Source organism: Babylonia areolata, chromosome 14 (assembly GCF_041734735.1).
Source record: "Babylonia areolata isolate BAREFJ2019XMU chromosome 14, ASM4173473v1, whole genome shotgun sequence".
Taxonomy (NCBI): Eukaryota; Metazoa; Mollusca; class Gastropoda; order Neogastropoda; family Buccinidae; genus Babylonia; species Babylonia areolata.
The window spans coordinates 9,081,896-9,102,389 of record NC_134889.1 but is presented as its reverse complement, the minus strand read 5'-3'; the positions used below and the strand labels follow the sequence as shown (position 1 = coordinate 9,102,389).

The 20,494-nt window shown below is 44.1% G+C and overlaps 1 protein-coding gene across 1 annotated transcript in view; it reads right to left on the bottom strand.

Annotated features, from left to right (window-relative positions):
* LOC143289467 (choline transporter-like protein 2) overlaps window positions 1-20,494 on the bottom strand; it is an 84,575-nt gene that overhangs the window by 24,581 nt on the left and 39,500 nt on the right. Inside the window, exons 3-8 of the mRNA XM_076598440.1 lie at window positions 13,931-14,004; window positions 12,093-12,171; window positions 10,489-10,573; window positions 7,894-8,025; window positions 6,789-6,852; window positions 1,844-1,979 (exon numbers count right to left, since the gene is read on the bottom strand). Of these exons, the coding sequence (XP_076454555.1) occupies window positions 1,844-1,979; window positions 6,789-6,852; window positions 7,894-8,025; window positions 10,489-10,573; window positions 12,093-12,171; window positions 13,931-14,004 (570 nt within the window). The remainder of the gene's footprint in view (window positions 1-1,843; window positions 1,980-6,788; window positions 6,853-7,893; window positions 8,026-10,488; window positions 10,574-12,092; window positions 12,172-13,930; window positions 14,005-20,494) is intronic.

The following is a 20,494-nucleotide window of genomic DNA, read 5'->3' as shown; positions in this document are numbered from 1 at the left end:
ATTACTCTTGTTTGATCAAGTTACCTGCGTGTGTGGGGTGGGGTGGGGTGGGGGGGGGGTGCGGTGCGGGTGTGTGCTGATTATCTGGTTGTGGTATTCCACAATTCATCTTTATTCTTATCTTATCTGTCTATTATAATCAATGTGCAGTATAGTAGGCTATGTTTATAATTATATTCAAATAATGTTTCTTAATTCTTTCTGTTTTTACATTAAGAATACTAGTTATTACCTGCAGTGTGTGGATGTATGTCTGAAACGATGTATGTGATATTTTTTACATTTGTATCTTCGTAATATTTGTTGGGGCTGTTGTTGGCTTTTACAGTTATGGTCCCCATGTTGTTTACTTGTCTATGTTGTGATAATGCACCTGACCAAATTTCTCCAGGTGGAGATAATAAAGTTATTCTTATCTTATCTTATCTTATCTTAAACAAACAACACTTTTCAGTTTCAGTTTCAGATTCTCAAGGAGGGGCGCAACAGCCGAGTGGTTAAAGCGTTGGACTTTCAATCTGCGGGTCCCGGGTTCGAATCTTGGTAATGGCGCCTGGTGGGTAAAGGGTGGAGATTTTTCCAATCTCCCAGGTCAAGATAAGTGCAGACCTGGTAGTGCCTGAAACCCCTATGTGTGTATATGCAAGCAGAAGATCAAGTACGCACGTTAAAGATCCTGTAATCCATGTCACCGTTCGGTGGGTTACGGAAACAAGAACATACTCAGCATGCAAACCCCCAAAATGGAGTATGGCTGCCAACATGGCAGGGTAAAAACGGTCATACACGTAAAAGCCCACGTAAAGAGAGAGTTAAAAACCATAACATGGAGTATATACTCATTACCATTCTCAGTTTTTGATAAAGAAAGAAGAGTTAAAAACCACCAACATGGAGTATGTACTTTGTGCTGTTCTCAGTCCTTTGTAAAGAAGGAGTTAACAAGAGAGGCAAGGCCTTCAAGACTCACTTGTGATAAATTAAGTCCCCTAGCATTAATTATAATTTCCCCTTTTTTACTATCTGCACCAAAACGTTTGCAAAATAAATAAAAATTCCATGCTTATCAAAAGAAGTTCCTGTTTGAACAAAAAATGATAATAATGACTCCTCTTGTTGTTGTGTCAGAATAAGAGGTCAAAGTGCCAAGTTTAGAGAATACAAAAAATATAAATATAACAGTGAATGCAGTTTGCATATAATTAGGCTTATTTTTTAATTTTTTTGTGCCCATCCCAGAGGCACAATATTGTTTTAAACAAGATGACTGGAAAGAACTGAATTTTTCCTATTTTTATGCCAAATTTGGTGTCAGCTGACAAAGTATTTGCAGAGAAAATGTCAATGATAAAGTTTACCACGGACACACAGACACACGGACACACACACACACAGACAACCGAACATCTGGTTAAAACATAGACTCACTTTGTTTACACAAGTGAGTCAATAAAAACCACCAACATGGAGTAAGTGTTGTGTGCTGTTCTTGATTCTTAGTAAAGAAAGAGTTAAAAACCACAAACATGGAATACGCACTCTGTGCCTTTCTCTGTCCTTAGTCAAGTTAAAAATCACCAACATGGAATATGTACTCAGTGCTGTTCTCGGACCTTGGTAAAGAAAGAGTTAAAAACTGCAAACATGGATTACGTTCTCTGTGCCGTTCTAGATCCTTGGTAAAGAAAGAGTTAAAAACTGCAAACATGGATTACGTTCTCTGTGCTGTTCTCGGACCTTGGTAAAGAAAGAGTTAAAAACTGCAAACATGGATTACGTTCTCTGTGCCGTTCTAGATCCTTGGTAAAGAAAGAGTTAAAAGCCACCGACATGGAATACGTACTCTGTGCCGTTTTCCAGCTTTGACCCAGTGACCTTGTCGCCAAACATGGTTTCCATGGTGAAGTTGTCCTTGGTCTTCATCTCTTCCTTCATGTTAAGGATCTCGTTGAACACCGCCGGGATGCACCGGTTGATCACTGCGTTATGATGATAATCATATCATCATCATCATCATAATCATCACAGAGATATACTAATACTTATAAGGATGCGCCAGCTGATTACTGAATTATGATCATCATCATCATCATTATAATGATGATCATCATCACAGAAATGATACAAATACTAATAATGATGCACTGGCTGATCACTGAATTATGATAACCATCATCATCATCATCATTATAATGATGATCATCATCACAGAAATGATACAAATACTAATAATGATGCACTGGCTGATCACTGCATTATGATAAATGATCATTGTGATCATAAAAACAACGCCAATAGTAATACTAATAATACTAATAGTAATATCACAACTATTACTAATAAAAAAAAATCTATACCTGTGAGTTAAGGAAACATCAAAACAACAACCACCACAACAGAAATCAAACTGATTTTGAAAACAGAGCATTGTTTCCTGCATAGGGTTTAGGCTGAAGCCTTTTATTTTGTATTTTTGTTGTATTTTGTATTTCCTTTTATCACAACAGATTTCTCTGTGTCAAATTCGGGCTACTCTCCCCAGGGAGAGCACGTCGCTACACTACAGCGTCACCCATTTTTTTGGTATTTTTTCCTGTGTGCAGTCTTATTTGCTTTTCCTATCTAAGTGGATTTTTCTACAGAATTTTGCCAGGAACAATCCTTTTGCTGCCATGGGTTCTTTTACGTGCACTAAGTGCATGCTGCACACGGGACCTCGGTTTATGGTCTCATCCGAATGACTAGCGTCCAGACCACCACTCAAGGTCTAGCGGAGGGGGGTGGGGAGAAAATATTGGCGGCTGAGCCGTGATTCGAACCAGCGCACTCAGATTCTCTCGCTTCCTAGGTGGACGCGTTACCTCTAGGCCATCACTCCACTGTCAGGGTCAGAGAATTCCTATCCACTGTATCTGGGGCTCAGCACAGGGAGGCGGGATCCCATCCACTCCTTTCCCAGACCAAAGACCGGCCTGCTCATTCTCACCTGGGTGCAGTGAGCAAAAGTGGAGCGAGCAAAGTGTCTTTCCCCAAGGACGGGCGCAATAGCTGAATGGTTAAAGCATTCGACTTTCAATCTGAGGGTCCCGGGTTCGAATCACGGTGACGGCGCCTGGTGGGTAAAGGGTGGAGATTTTTACAATCTCCCTGATATGAGCAGACCTGCTTAGTGCCTGAACGCCATTCGTGTGTATACGCAAGCAGAAGATCAAATACCCACGTTAAAGATCCTGCAATCCATGTCAGCGTTCGGTGGGTTATGGAAGCAAGAACACACCCAGCATGCACATCCCCGAAAACGGAGTATGGCTGCCTACATGATGGGGTAAAAACGGTCATACACGTAAAAGCCCACTCGCATATATACGAGTGAACGTGGGAGTTGCAGCCCACGAACGCAGAAGAAGAAGAAGAAGTCTTTCCCCAAGGACACAGCATCATGCCAAAAGGGGGCCTCGAACCCGGATCACTGGTGAACGGTGGGTCACAAGTCCAACTTCTTCTTCTTCTGCATTTCCCATGATCATGGTCTCAGACTTGCAGTCCTATGCTGGAAATGAAGGTGGTGGTCTTGATGAGGTCTTCTTTGGTGCCCCAGAGCTTTTCTGCCAGTGTGACTCCATAGGGCCACTGCTGCGTCCATGCATCTTGATACAGGGGGCAGGACTGCAGGATGTGCTCCGGGGTTTGTGGACCTGTCTTACACGGGCAGTCAGGAGTGTGTGACAGCTTCATTTGGTACATGTGGTTTTGAAGGCGGCAGTGCCCCGTGCGTAGTCAGAATATGATTGACTGCTGGAATCGCTGCAGGTCCAACAGGTGCAACACCTATCCGATCTGCTGCCGTGCCTCCATGAAGAAATCAAGGACGTCAAACTGAACAAGGGTGTGAGAGCATCGGTTCCAGTCTCTCAAGGAGAAGCCATTGCTTTCAGACAGGTCCAATAATTATTCATCACATCTGCTAGGCAGATGTCTGATAGCAGCATAACCCAACGCACTCGTCAAGTCTTGAGTGCATGCATATATGTATTAATTTTTTTGTGTATGTATCAAGACTGGATTCCTTATACAGAATTTTGCTAGAGGACAGTGGATAGAGGATAGTGGAGTGATGGCCTAGAGGTAACGCGTCCGCCTTGGAAGCGAGAGAATCTGAGTGCGCTGGTTCGAATCACAGTTCAGCCGCCGATATTTTCTCCCCCTCCACTAGACCTTGAGTGGTGGTCTGGACGCTAGTCATTCGGATGAGATGATAAACCGAGGTCCCGCATGCAGCATGCATTTAGCGCATGTAAAAGAACCCACGGCAACAAAAGGGTTGTTCCTGGCAAAATTCTGTAGAAAAATCCACTTCGATAGGAAAAACAAATAAAACTACATGCAGGAAAAAATACAACAAAAAGGGATGGCGCTGTAGTGTAGCGACGCGCTCTCCCTGGGGAGAGCAGCCCGAATTTCACACAGATAAATCTGATGTGATAAAAAAGAAATACAAATACAAATACAAACAAATACAGCACATATGTTGTGATCTTTTTTAAGTGCTGCATATGGGACCTAGGTTTATTGTCACATCCAAATGACTAGACGCTCACTTTGATTTTCCAGACAAACTTGGGAACAAGAACAAGAAGAAGAACAAAATTTTATTCCATAGGCCTCCAGCCCCTAGAAACAAAAAGAACAATGTAGAATGCCTATTAAGGAAAAACGAAAACATGAAACAAGCCATGCATGCAAGAAAGTGGAATTTCCTAAACCTACAGATTTTCATTCAGTTATTTTCACAACTGACAGCCAGTACAGAGGGCATTACTCATCTATATCACCTACGAAATTGTTTCGAATTTTCAATGCATAAAAGATATAAATTCTTAGGTTCCTAGTTTTATGCATGCTGTCACATTTTAGCAGTTGTGGTAGAGATTGTATGCTACAATAGTCCAGGTATTTATCTCTAATTTCAGAATACAAAGGACAAACTTGGGAGAAAGGGTGAGAGTGTGAAATTGAACACAGACCCTAACGGACACTGTATTATCATACAAGCATCTTAACCATTACACCACCTTCCTCAGCAGATGTCAGATCATCACTACCATCCACCCTCACTTGTCAGATCATCACTACCATCCACCCTCACTTGTCAGATCATCACTACCATCCACCCTCACTTGTCAGGATCACCACTACCATCCACCCTCACTTGTCAGATCATCACTACCATCCACCCTCACTTGTCAGGATCACCACTACCATCCACCCTCACTTGTCAGAATCATCACTACCATCCACCCTCACTTGTCAGATCATCACTACCATCCACCCTCACTTGTCAGGATCATCACTACCATCCACCCTCACTTGTCAGGATCATCACTACCATCCACCCTCACTTGTCAGGATCACCACTACCATCCACCCTCACTTGTCAGGATCACCACCATTCACCCACACTTGTCAGATCACCACTACCATCCACCCTCACTTGTCAGGATCACCACTACCATCCACCCTCACTTGTCAGATCATCACTACCATCCACCCTCACTTGTCAGATCATCACTACCATTCACCCACACTTGTCAGGATCATCACTACCATCCACCCACACTTGTCAGGATCACCACTACCATCCACCCACACTTGTCAGATCATCACTACCATCCACCCACACTTGTCAGGATCATCACTACCATCCACCCTCACTTGTCAGATCACCACTACCATCCACCCACACTTGTCAGATCACCACTACCATCCACCCTCACTTGTCAGGATCATCACCATTCACCCACACTTGTCAGATCACCACTACCATCCACCCACACTTGTCAGGATCATCACTACCATCCACCCACACTTGTCAGATCATCACTACCATCCACCCACACTTGTCAGGATCATCACTACCATCCACCCACACTTGTCAGGATCACCACTACCATCCACCCACACTTGTCAGATCATCACTACCATCCACCCACACTTGTCAGATCATCACTACCATCCACCCTCACTTGTCAGGATCATCACTACCATCCACCCTCACTTGTCAGGATCACCACTACCATCCACCCTCACTTGTCAGATCATCACTACCATCCACCCTCACTTGTCAGGATCACCACTACCATCCACCCTCACTTGTCAGATCATCACTACCATCCACCCACACTTGTCAGATCATCACTACCATCCACCCACACTTGTCAGATCATCACTACCATCCACCCACACTTGTCAGGATCACCACTACCATCCACCCTCACTTGTCAGATCATCACTACCATCCACCCTCACTTGTCAGATCATCACTACCATCCACCCTCACTTGTCAGGATCATCACTACCATCCACCCTCACTTGTCAGGATCACCACCACCAATAAAGGCAGCTAAAAAAAAAAAAAAGAAAAAAAAAAAATCATTTAACTCACTCAGTACGACCAGTCCTCTCTTCTCCTCTACACGGACCCCTCGGATGTCCAGTGGGTGTCTCAATGACCCAACCTTTAGTTTCCGTCGTCAGAATTGTGGTATTCTTTGTCAACATTCACCTCTTCAGTATAAGAGCCTTCCACTTGCAATATTTTGATGATGGTAATTGGGGTGAAACGCTGTTAACGTCGTCTCTTTCGCCGTTTGTACGGAGAGAGTTAAGTAAAAAAAAGTTGCCAAATGAACATCACTGTAGCAGACCACACAAACACTGAAGAAAAATAACACTCTTCGAAAACAAAACAACAAACACACAAAAAAACAATCCATGCAAAGAAATATTACCTGACTTGGAAGACACATAGTAGGCAGCACACTGCTCACTCTTCACTAGTTCTCGAATGCTCAACTGAAAAAAACAACAACAAACCCCCCCCAAAACAAACATCAGTTTTAGTTTCAAGAAGGCGTGGACTGATCAATATAAGCGATAAGATATCTGCCGTGGAAAAAAAAAGAAGGGGCAAATGTCTGACCTTTGCATAAAGTTTAACCCAAAGCAATGACACAAAACGAGATAAAACGATTAGAAAAAATAAACAAGTGAAGTCAAAAAAGCATAAACATCAGAATCACACATCTGGATCTCTTGCTCACTGCGACTTTCCAGCTCCCTGTCCCATTCTCTATGCACCTAAACTTCCATCTGCGGGGTCCCTCCACTTTTGACAAAGGTGAAGCTTTAAGGTCTCATACCTTTCACAACCATCAAGGCAGCGAATTCAAATCCACTGCGTCTTGGGCACGGCACAGAAGGACTGGCCCAGTCCTGTCCCTCAGATGATTCAAACTCCCCCAACCAAAGTCAGGTACCCATTAACACCTGGGTGGAGTGAGGAAAGCTGGAGCACAGTGTCTTTCCCCAAGGGCACAGCACCATGCTGAAACAGGGCCTCCAACCCTGATCAGAGTTCTGTGGCTGCCTTCACCTCTACACTCCATCTCGCTCACTACGATCAGCTTCGGATCCACTCCACTTACGTATACCCAGATTCAAACTCTCGGCTGTTGGCCGCCATTTTTTCTCTGTCTCTGGACCTTGCAGTTGGAATGAACTTCCTCTTTCGCTTCGTCAAGTCTCCACACTCAGCTCTTTCAAGTCTGGCCTTAAAACCCACCTCTTCCCAAAATAGCCTCCCTTCCCTGCCTCTTCCTTGTCTTTAGTTTCTCCAGTTTTAGAGTTATGCGTGCGTGAAAATGACTGGTGCGAAAGCGCTTAGATTTGTCTCTGCACAAGATTCAGCGCTATATAAGTACCATTATTATTATTATCACCGGTGAACACTGGATCACAACTCCAATACCTCACTGATTCTGCCACCGCACTTCTAACTTTACAATAACAAAAAAAAAAAAAAAAATCTAATTTCCCCAATGATTCAAATCTCACCTTGGACGCCACAGGGTCCACACCGTCCTTGCAGATGAGCTGCTGGCGAGCCAGAGTTCTGTCCCCTGCCTTCTCAATGGCCTCGCTCTCGAGGTACACAAAGTTCGTCTTCGGGCACTGTGATACACACACCTGTCACACAAACACAGCGCACACATTATGACTCCCAAACCCTCAAATGTGCCCAAACACACACATGAAGAGATAATACAGCGCATTGATGATCAAAGTGACACTGTCATCAGTTTCCCAAACCCTCAAATGCACACCCTAACACACACATGAAGAGAAAATACAATGCACTGATGATTAAACTAATTAAAGTTACACTGTCATCAGTTTCCCAAACCCTCAAATACGCACCCTAACACACACATGAAGAGAAAATACAGTGCTTTGATGATCAAAGTTATGCTGTCATCAATTTCCCAAACACTGAAATGCGCACCCTAACACACACATGAAGAGATAATACAGTGCAGCGATGATCAAAGTTACACTGTCATCAACTTCCCAAACCCTCAAATACGCACCCTAACACACACATGAAGAGATAATACAGTGCATTGATGATCAAAGTTACACTGTCATCACTTTTCCAAACCCTGAAATATGCACCCTAACACACACATGAAGAGATAATACAGTGCTTTGATGATCAAAGTTACACTGTCATCAACTTCCCAAACCCTGAAATACGCACCCTAACACACACATGAAGAGATAATACAGTGCTTTGATGATCAAAGTTACACTGTCATCAGCGTTCCCTCACAGCTCAGTTAGGTTTTGATTTATCTGGAGTCCAAAATCACAAACTTGTGTGAGCAGCAATGAATAAATCAAACCAGCAACTAACCAGGAGTCTGGATAAACTTGAACAAAAAAACGTTAAACATTTCTTCAATTCAGGAATCTTGCTGTCAACTGCCATTTTAATGTTAGAAGAAGAAGAAGAAGATGATAAACAAAAAGAGGAGGAAGAAAAAGTAGAGGAAGTATCAAGTAAAGAAGAAGCAGAAAAAGACAACAACAAAAAAAAAAAAAAAAAAAAAAAAAAAAAAAAAAAAAAAAAAAAGAAGAAAAAAGAAGAAAAAAAAAGAAGACCACAGACAAATCTCTAGTGACAAAAATAAAAGAAGACAAAAAAAGTGAGTGTAGCGGCTATGCATTTGAAGAGCAGGGTGTTTTAGATCATTACAGCACACAGCAGTAACCACCACTGAAATAATCACTAACAATGAGACAAAAACACAACAACAAACAAACGAACAAAAAACAACCCTGAATCAAATCATATCAAATTAGGGTGCTTACAGCCTCGCCAACCACTAAGGCCATCTCAAGGCTATCACCACTTTAGCATCTACTTCAAGTCAAGGGTGAACAAAATACAATAACAAGAGAGGCAAGGCCTTCAAGACTCACTTGTGATACACTTAAAAAAAAATCCAAGCTTTTTATGTATTGGGTATAATTTCAAAATGTAATGTTTAAGATGAGAAAGATCAGTTTAAAGCAAATTAAGTCCCCTAGCATTAATTACAGAGTAATTTCCCTTATTTACTATCTGCACCAAAACGTTTGCAAAATAAATAAAACTTCCATGCTTAGCAAAAGAAGATCCTGTTTGAACAAAAAATGATAATAATGACTGCTCTTGTTGTTGGGTCAGAATATCAGATCAAAGTGCCAAGTTTAGAGAATACAAAAAATATAAATATAACAGTAAATGCAGTTTGCATTTTATTAGGCTTCATTATTTATTTTTTTTGTGCCCATCCCAGAGGTGCAATATTGTTTTAAACAAGATGACAGGAAAGAACTGAATTTTTCCCATTTTTATGCCAAATTTGGTGTCAACTGACAAAGTATTTGCAGAGAAAATGTCAATGTTAAAGTTTACCACGGACACACAGACACACGGACACACACACACACACACAGACAACCGAACACCGGGTTAAAACATAGACTCACTTTGTTTACACAAGTGAGTCAAAAACTTATCATCTCTTCAATCTTTTCACTCGAAAGAAAAACCCCCCCCAAAAAACCCAACCCTTCCAGAGTCTAAAACATTCAAATCTGATTAAAAATGTTCACTTCTTTCAACAAGTCCATTAGCACCCACGGAGGGACACTACGGAACAAATTCTTCAGAGAATCCACCGTGTGATATCTGTGTCTAACGTCATGCAGATCCCAGCAGTCAATGAGGATGAGTTTATAATAATAATAATAATGATATTTATAAGGCGCAAAATCCTGATGAAATCAACTCTAAGTGCACAGGGAAAAAAATGTAAGCACAAGCACACACACACATACAAACACGCGTGCGAGTGCACACACACATTACACACACACAAGCGTGCGCAAACACAAACACACACACACATTTCAAGACCTGTTGTACGGCAAAACAAAAATGTCAAAAGCGAGGGGGGGGGGGGGGGGAGGGGGAAGAAAAAAAAAATGAGAGGCAGTCTGCTCAGCACAGACTCCTCCCTTCGATTCTTCACAACCGATGGAAGGAGAAAAAAATCCCCGAGCAACAACCCAACAACTGTAACCATGACAAGAACAGTTTACCTGATGAGTAGGACATCCCAGAACCACACCGGGCCCCATCCTGGCACACTGCAGCAAGTCAAAGAAGAACAGGAAGGGCTTGTCCCTGAGGGAAACACAGAAAAGACAGTTGTACATAAACTGTGTTTGTGCATTTCCATGATGTACACAGAGAAACCTGCTGTGACAAAAAGAGTAATACGATACAATACAATGATGACATGGATTACTTATATAGCGCCTATCCTCGTTCGGAGACCAAGCTCTAAGCACTTTACAAACTCAGTCATTTTCACAACAGGCTGCCTACCTGGGCACAGCCGACTGACAGCTGCCACTGGGCGCTAATCATTTGTTTCTTGTGTCATTCAATCAGATTTTAGGCACACACACATATACACTAAGAATCCAAGCATTCGAAACCAAGTGCTTGAGGAGACTACTACACATCTCCTACAAGGAGCACAAGACTATGTGCGGAACCTGGTCAGCAACCTTGCTGGACCCCAAGAACCACTGCTGGCGACTGTCAAACGACTGTCAAATGACGGAAGATGGCATGGTTTGGTCACGTCATACGACATAACACCCTCTCCAAAACCATCCTGCAAGGGACTGTAGAGGGAAGGCGCAGATGGGGGCGGCAGAGAAAGAGCTGGTCCGACAATGTTAAGGAATGGACCAAAATGACGATGCCGGATCTCCTCACGACAGCTGCCAACAGAACGGCGTGGCGAGCTATGACATCTTCCTCATGTCCCCCCAACGACCCCAGATGTCGAGGGAATGACCACAATGACCTCCACATATACACTTAGACAGAGATGTAACATTTCACATGCATGACCATTTTTGTTTATTTACCCTGCCATGCAGTGTCTGAAGAAAGAAGAGTCCTATACAAATTATGTCAGTGCATTTCGAAGCTTGCATGCTTGTGGTCAATCTGCATATATCGTAGTCTTGATGTTTATTATTCAGCATCGTTTTTAAATCCAATGACTTTTATGGTCTGTTTGCATAGCAAACTCCTTATGTTAGGTATTTACTATCGTTTTAAAATGCCTTTTAATGTCTGTCAGCATTGTATTAATGACATATGGAACAACAAAAGAAAAAGAAAAAAGTCACCTACATGTCATTTAGAAACCACAAGCACTGATGTTGTTTTACCAGTCTTGAGTGTTCTTCTTCTTCTTCTGCATTCGTGGGCTTCAACTCCCACGTTCACTCGTATATACGCGAGTGGGCTTTTTACGTGTATGACCATTTTTACCCCGCCATGTAGGCAGCCATACTCTGCTTTCGGGGGTGTGCATGCTGGGTATGTTCTTGTTTCCATAACCCACCGAACGCTGACATGGATTACAGGATCTTTAACGTGCGTATTTGATCTTATGCTTGCGTATACACATGAAGGGGGTTCAGGCACTGGCAGGTCTGCACATATGTTGACCTGGGAGATTGGAAAAATCTCCACCCTTTACCCACCAGGCGCCGTCACCGTGATTCGAACCTGGGACCCTCAGATCGAAAGTCCAACACTTTAACCATTCGGCTATGGCGCCCGTCATCTTAAGTGTTCAAGCGCTGTAAGAGTTCAACACACAGGAATGATAACTGACTTGAGTTCCCCATGGCCGCAGAATCGCCCAGCCGTGTCCGTGGGAAACACCAGTCGCTGGGGATCTCCTCTGGCGTAACCTGCACACACACACAAACACACACACACATACATGCACACACACACACACACACACGAACACACACACACACACACACATGAACACACACACACACACACACACATGAACACACACATACATGCACACACACATGAACACACACATACATGCACACACATGAACACACACACACACACATGAACACACACACACACACACATGAACACACACACACATGAACACACACACACACACACATGAACACACACACACACACATGAACACACACACACACATGAACACACACACACACATGAACACACACATACACACACACACAGATACACACACACACACATGAACACACACATACACACACACACATACATGCACACACACATACATGCCGACACACATGCACATACATGTACACACATACAGATACACAGACACATACATGCCCACACACATTCATACACATACATGCACACACATACACACACACACACATACACACGCACAAACACACATACACACACACACACAGACATACATACACACACACACACATATATACACATTAATCACAGCCACACTGATAAGCACCATCAGTCTCACACCTGCCTGTCCCAATACCAGAGTTAACTACAAGCACACACACACACACCTCTCACATCTCTGTCTATCTTTTTCTACCTACATACGTACACATCATACATGCATACACATGCACACAAAAAGAAAGCAAACCACATAAAGCAAAAGACATGAGAAAAGAGACAATGTAGATCTCTATCTATCTAGATCTATCTGCATGTATACATGCATACATACATTCATACACATACTACATACACATGCACCAACAAACATACACAAAAATGAAGCAATCCACACAACGCACAAGACAAGGGACAATGTAGATTTGATCAGTATGTACAGCGTTGGAGGGCTCCTCTGAAGGTGATTTGGAACCGTCTACAACTGAATATGGTAAAAGAATGAATTATTGTTTTATCATCATCATCATTATTATTCATGGATGTCTAGTGGTGTGGTGTGGTGTGGTGTGGTGTGTGTGTGTGTGTGTGTGTGTGTGTGTGTGTGTGTGTGTACGCATGCATGTGCATGTGTGTGTATGTGTGTGCGTGCGCGAGTGTATGCACAGGTGCACGTGTGTGTGTGTGTGTGTGTGTGTGTGTGTGTGTGTGTGCTTTCTCATGGACACATTTGATTTGGTTTGTCTGTAAGTCTTGATTAAAGCACCATGCGGTATTCATATTTGCACCACTTCCCCCCCCATGTTGATGTTAATTATCAGTGCTCTGAGCTCTGCCCAAAGGAGGCAGAGCGCATTATGAATGCCAACAGTATTTCTTATAACATTATTACAATTATTGTATTACTGTTGTTTGTTTGTTTGTATTTGTATTCCTTTTTATCACAACAGATTTCTCTGTGTGAAATTCGGGCTGCTCTCCCCAGGGAGAGCACATTGCTACACTACAGCGTCACCCATTTTTTTGTATTTTTTTCTGCGTGCGGTTTTATTTGCTTTTCCTATCGAAGTGGATTTTTCTACAGAATTTTGCCAGGAACAATCCTTCTGTTGCCGTGGGTTCTTTTACGTGCGCTAAGTGCATGCTGCACACGGGACCTCGGTTTATCGTCTCATCCGAATGACTAGCGTCCAGACCACCACTCAAGGTCTAGTGGAGGGGGAGAAAATATCGGTGGCTGAGCCGTGATTCGAACAGTGTTGTTGTCGTTATACTCACCAAAGATGGAACAGACGGCGGCTCCACAAATGCACAGGAAGAACAGGATGCAGCAGATCACGTCTGTGCAGGATCTGAAAATAAATGGAACATAACCGTCGTCATGGTGGTGGTGATAATGGCGTTACATGTGGATAAAAACGGACGTGTAATCATCATTACATGACACTAACAGTCATTAGATGACCACCACTCATCCACTTGATTGACACTCATCCTGCTCCCCCCCCCCACCCCCACGCCCCCAGCCGCTCCCCCCTTCCCTCCCCCACACACACTGACCTTTCCCCCCACCCCGTCAACTCCATCCCCGACGTCTAGTCCAACCACCACACTCTTCCCTCTCATTCCCTTCCCACCCCCCACACCCCCTCCCCATAGTCGAACCGACTAACACGCGAACATCCACTCAGCTGATGGTTCTCCTCTTTTTCATGAATGCAGGCATGAACACATACCTACATATATATATATATTCTAGTGAAAAGACGTTAAACTGAAGATCTCGCATATCCATGCATACACGTGCGCTCACACACATATGCGCGTGCGTAAAATACAGAGACACACGTCATGTGACACACACAGATACACGCAATGTGTCACACACAGAGACAGACAGAAAGACACACACACACTAGCCATGTCACACACACACACACACACACACACCCTCTGCCCAATACCGTTGCCACCTCCACGCTCCGCCCTCCACCCCCCGTTTTTTTTTTTCTCTCTCGTCTAATATCACTTAAAGTGGAAGACGTTAAACTGAAGACTACTACTTCTACACACATACACAACTATGCCATGTAATATACAGACAGACACAGACAGAATTCTCTCTTTCTCTCCTCCAACACACCCCAATCCTCAGTTTTCCCCTGTCCCCCAATTAACCCTTTCTTCACGAAGGCCAGACGATGCCGCATTCCAGGCTTATGCAACGACAGTGAAGCAGCCGGGTTCATGCCTCCAGTCACTGCGTTCAACCACACCAGCTACCAACCACTCAGCGGTACAGGCGCACTTTTATGCTTTGGTCCTCTCCCTATGATGCTTTGTCTAGTATCTCCACCAACAATTCAGCGGTACACGCGTACTTTTCTACTTTGATCCTCTCCCTATGATGCTTTGCCTAGTATCTCCACCATCCATTCATCAGTACAGGCGTACTTTTCTACTTTGATCCTCTCCCTATGATGCTTTGCCTAGTATCTCCACCATCCATTCATCAGTAGGCGTACTTTTCTACTTTGATCCTCTCCCTATGATGCTTTGCCTAGTATCTCCACCAACAATTCAGCGGTACAGGCGTACTTTTCTACTTTGATCCTCTCCCTATGATGCTTTGCCTAGTATCTCCACCAACCATTCACCAGTAGGCATACTTTTATGCCTTGGTCCTCCCGGGAGATGCTTTGCATATATATATATATATATATATATATATATATATATATATATATATATATATATATATATATACTAGTATTCCTTCCCCCACCGCCCTCCCCCCTCCTCCCGCTTCCTACCCACCCTTTTATGCCCTTTGATTTCCATTGCAAAAGTCAATGCCTCTGCCCCCCAAACACACACATTATTTATTCTTCACCTCATTTCTCTGCATGTCCGAAACCGGATCTGTACTCGCACAGATCTCCGTCTGCCCAGCTTTGCTTTATCTGCTGAATAATTCTCAAATTAACATCCCTTAGGTCCTGCCTTCACGGCCTCCACGGCTCCATGCGGACGTACCTAAACCCGCGCGCGTGCCGACATGTATTTACATGTGCGCGCGTGCGTGCGCGCGCGCGCGCGCGCGTGTGTGTGTGTGTGCGTGCGTGAGAGAGAGAGAGAGAGAGAGAGAACAGAGACAGACTCTCAACAGTGTCAGTCAGTGTTGTTATTTTTTTTGTTTTTTCCAGCGGTAAATATATTTCTCCATCGGCTGAGGTAAGCCGACCATTCTACCCACTACATCAACAAAACAAACAAACAAAACAACAACAAAAAAACAACAACACAGAATGGCTGGCACCTGTGGTGTGTGTTTCCTGAGGAACAGAAGCCGGATCCAGGAATAGCGAGATAACTGAGGAGGCGGAGGATGAGGATCTATCTACCTGTCTAATTATATATAAGTGTGTGTGTGTGTGTGTGTGTGTGTGTGTGTGCATGCAGAGAGAGTGACACACACAGAGAAAGAGAGAGAGAGATTCAGACATGCAAAGAGGGAGGTTAAGGAAGAGGACAGGAGGAGGAGGAGGAGGAGGAGAGAGGGACGGTGATTTATACACACGTGTATAAATGGAATACGAATGAGAGACAGAGAAAACAAGAAACAGCGGTAAATATCGTCAGTTCCGTGCTGATGTAAGCCGAGCATCCTTCCCAAATCATCACAGTGTGTAGTGCCAAGTACAGTTCTTCCTGTTCATAGCATGACCAGCAGAGTATTATATGGATAGAGTTCAGTTGTTGACCCTGTGAACAACATCCTTCATCTCAGTGGTTTCAACACACGACAGCTGTCCACGAACAGAGAGACAGGCTGACAGACAGACAGACAGACAGAGAAAGAGAGAGAGGGGAGGGGGAGAGACAGAGAAAGTGGGTGGGAGAGAGAGAGAGAGACAGAGAGAGACAGAGACAGAGAGAGAGAGAGAGACATACAGACAGACAGATAGAGACAGAGAAAGTGGGAGAGAGAGAGACAGAGAGAGAAAGAGAGACAGAAAGGGACACCGAGAGAGACAGAGATAAATATACGAAGTGGGAGAGCGAGAGTGAGAGAAAGAGAGAGATAAAGACAGACAAAACAAGAGACAGAGAGAGATACACAGACAGACAGACAGAGAGAGAGAGAGAGAGAGAGAGAGAGAGAGAGAGAGAGAGAGATGGGGGTGAGAGAGAGAGATGGGGGTGAGAGAGACAGACAGACAGACAAAAGAGAAAGAGAGAGAGAGAGAGAGAGAGAGAGAGAGACAGACAGACAGACAGACAGAGACAAAGAGAGAGGATGGAATGGGAAAGAGGAATAGAAGGAGTGCATGGGCAAGCGATGGGAGACTCAAAGACTCCAGATGGTTTACTTCAACACATACAGGCTTGATTTCGAAAGGGTGTGTGAACATCACGTGATTACGTGATTAAAACATCGTATAGCAAAATATGTGAACAAAGTAACACTAAATATAAAGACAAGCCTGGGCTACAGAAGAGCGATATCAATAATATTAACGGAAGGGGAGGGGAGAGGGGGGAGGGGGGGGGTGGATGGCGAGAAAAAAACAGGCAGTAAGAGGGCCTCAAACAAGGAACAGCGTTTACTGCTGCAGCCAGACATATATTTAATACACACACATACACGCAAATTCATTCTCAAGCTTTCACACACATACGAACACGCAAGCTTACACACGCATGCTCTCTCTCTCTCTCTCTCACACACACAACCAGATTGACACACGGACAGATCGGAGGCAGCCGAATGAAACAAGAGATCGTCAGCAGGGAAAGTAAACACTGATGGCCACCTTCTGCTGAGGTCAGCCAACCAGTCCAATAATAGTTTTGACAAAAAACAGCTGGACGTTGTTATCTGGGTAACGAGAGAGAGAGAGAGAGAGAGAGAGAGAGAGAGAGAGAGAGAGAGACAGAGAGAGACAGACAGAGAGAGACAGAGAGACAAAGAGAGACAGACAGACAGACAGACAGAGACAGAGAGAGCTAAGCTGGGTTGCATGAACGATCTTTGCAGCGCCATGTTTGCTAAGCTTTACGAATTTTCCTCTGAGTCAATGAAATCATTGATAGTTGAAGTTCTGCAAGTCTACAGTCAACGAAGCGAAGGGTTGGCAACAGGTGTTTTGGGTTTGTTTGTTTTTTGTTTGTTGTTTTTTTGTTTTTAATAAATTTTTGTTTTTACTGAGGAAATCCGTTTTCTTTTATTATTATTATTCTTTTTTTTTTATCGTTAAAGACCACTCGTGTACATACGAGCGAACGTAGGAGTTGCAGCCCACGAACGAAGAAGTGTATATCACTCCCTCCCCCCCCACCCCTACTCCCCGGACCCTCCAAAACAACAACAAAACCACCAACACCAACATAACCAACTGTAAACGCGCGCGCGCGCGCGTGTGTGTGTGTGTGTGTGTGTGTGTGTGTGTGTGTGTGCGTGCGTGTGTGTGTATGTGTGCGTGTGTGTTTGTTTCTGAGGCGACAACCAGGCGGAATAAAACACTTATGACTTGGTTGCTGCCCACAGCCCTGGCACTTGTTCATAACAACATTTCAGGGGCATTGAGATAATGGAGTGGTGCATGGGCGATTGAGGAAGTGTGTGTGTGTGTGTGTGTGTGTGTGTGTGTGTGTTTATCTCTGTCTCTCTCTCTGTCTCTTTCTCCCACTTTGTCTGTCTGTCTGTCTCTCTCTGTTCGTGGACAGCTGTCGTGTGTTGAAACCACTGAGATGAAGGATGTTGTTCACAGGGTAAACGACTGAACTCTATCCATATAATACTCTGCTGCTCATGCTAACAGGAAGAACTGTACTTGGCACTACACACTGTGATGATTTGGGAAGGATGCTCGGCTTACATCAGCACGGAACTGACGATATTTACCGCTGTTTCTTGTTTTCTCTGTCTCTCATTCTTATTCCATTTATACACGTGTGTCACCGTCCCTCTTTCTCTCTCTGTGCGTGCGTGCGTGCGTGTGTGTGTGTGTGTGTTAGTGTGTGTGTGTGTGTTTGTGTGTGTGTGTGTGTACACGCGTGCCTGTTAGTGCGTGCGGGTGCGGGCGTGCGTGCTGGTATGTGTCCACGTGTGCGTGTGTGTACAAATAAGAGAGAGAGAGAGAGAGAGAGAGAGAGAGAGAGAGAGAGAGAGAGAGAGAAAGCTAGAGCTTGATTGCTTGCATGCCTGTCTGTCTGTGAGCATGTATGTGCGCGCGGTCAAGTGGTACAACCAAGCTCTTTTTTGTTTTGTCCTTATCCAGTAACAAACAAGTGCGACGCACTTCAACTGAAAGCGTCTGTTTTGCTTTAAGTAGTTTCCGTTCGTCACCAGTCCACACTCACGTCCGTAATATGCCTGACACGTTTGACAGGAAGTTGCTGTTTGTCGTGCGATTTTTGTGCACACCATTTGACTGATAAAAAAACTGTTCACTTTCGTAGAGTAGAACTTGCAATTCAAACGTTGAACCCACATCCTATAGGTAAGAACAGTGACATTTGATCTCCAACAAGACATATAATCAGCATCCCTGGATATGGGACTATATCCGGTGTCCTGGACAGCTGGCGCCCATATGGGCTTGTCGTGCCTTGAGGCAAGTGTAAGGTGGGATGTGTTGGGAAGGGCAGGTCCGGGCTCTCAGCACACGTGATTCATTCATCTGTCACCGTCACGTTACTTGAGCCTTCTGACGCTGGAATCCCAGTCTTACACACGTATTCGTAAACGCACGCGCGCGCACACACACACACACACACCTCCCTTTTCCTCACCATTATATGTCTTCGAGACACAGAAAAATGTATTGGTAACGTAACAGGTGAAAGACCGAAAGCAGAAGAAGAAGAAACACACACACACACACACACACACACACACATACATACACACCTCACCATCCTCCCTTTTCATCACCATATATCTTCGTGACACATTGAGAAAAAGTGTATTGGTAACGTAATAGGTGAAAGAGGAGAGGAAGAAGAAGAAGAAGTAGTAGTAGTAGAAGGAGTAGAATAGCCGAGTGGTTAAAGCGTTGGACTTTCAATCTGAGGGTCTCGGGTTCGAATCTAGGTAACGGCGCCTGGTGGGTAAAGGGTGGAGATTTTTTCCGATCTCCCAGGTCAACATATGTGCTGAAATGCTTGTGCAAGAACCCCCTTCGTGTGTATACGCACGCAGAAGATCAAATACGCACTTTTAAGATCCTGTAATCCATGTCGGCGTTCGGTGGGTTATGGAGAGAAGAACATACCCAGCATGTACCCCCCTCCCCCCTGAAAACGGAGTATGGCTGCCTACATGGCGGGGCAAATAAAGAAAACGGCCATACACGTAAAATGTTACATGACTGTCTGAGTGTATATGTGTGTGCGTGCCTGAAATCTTAACTGGATGACACAGGAAACGAATGATGAGCGCCGAATGGCAGCCATTAGTCGGCCCTACCCAGGTAGGCAGCCTGTTGTGCAAATGACCTCGTGTTAGTAAAGCACTTAAAGCTTGGTCTGCGACCGAGGACAGGCGCTATATGTAAGTATCCATATCGTTCAAAGGAGTAGATTTTCAAGCTAAGCACCGCAAATCTAGTTCAATGTCAATAATCAGACCTCGCTCTTATGTAACAATTATATCCCACCCAAGTTCTTCCTTCCCATTTCTCTCAACACGAACCAGCAAACTCAGCAATCCCCCTTTCAATCCTCTCAATGATTTTCTTTTTCATTTAGACCCCTGTAACACTACAACTAAGGGTAAGGATAATAATACGAATAACCACAACAATAACGACACAGTGAGTTAGTGAGTGAGTGACC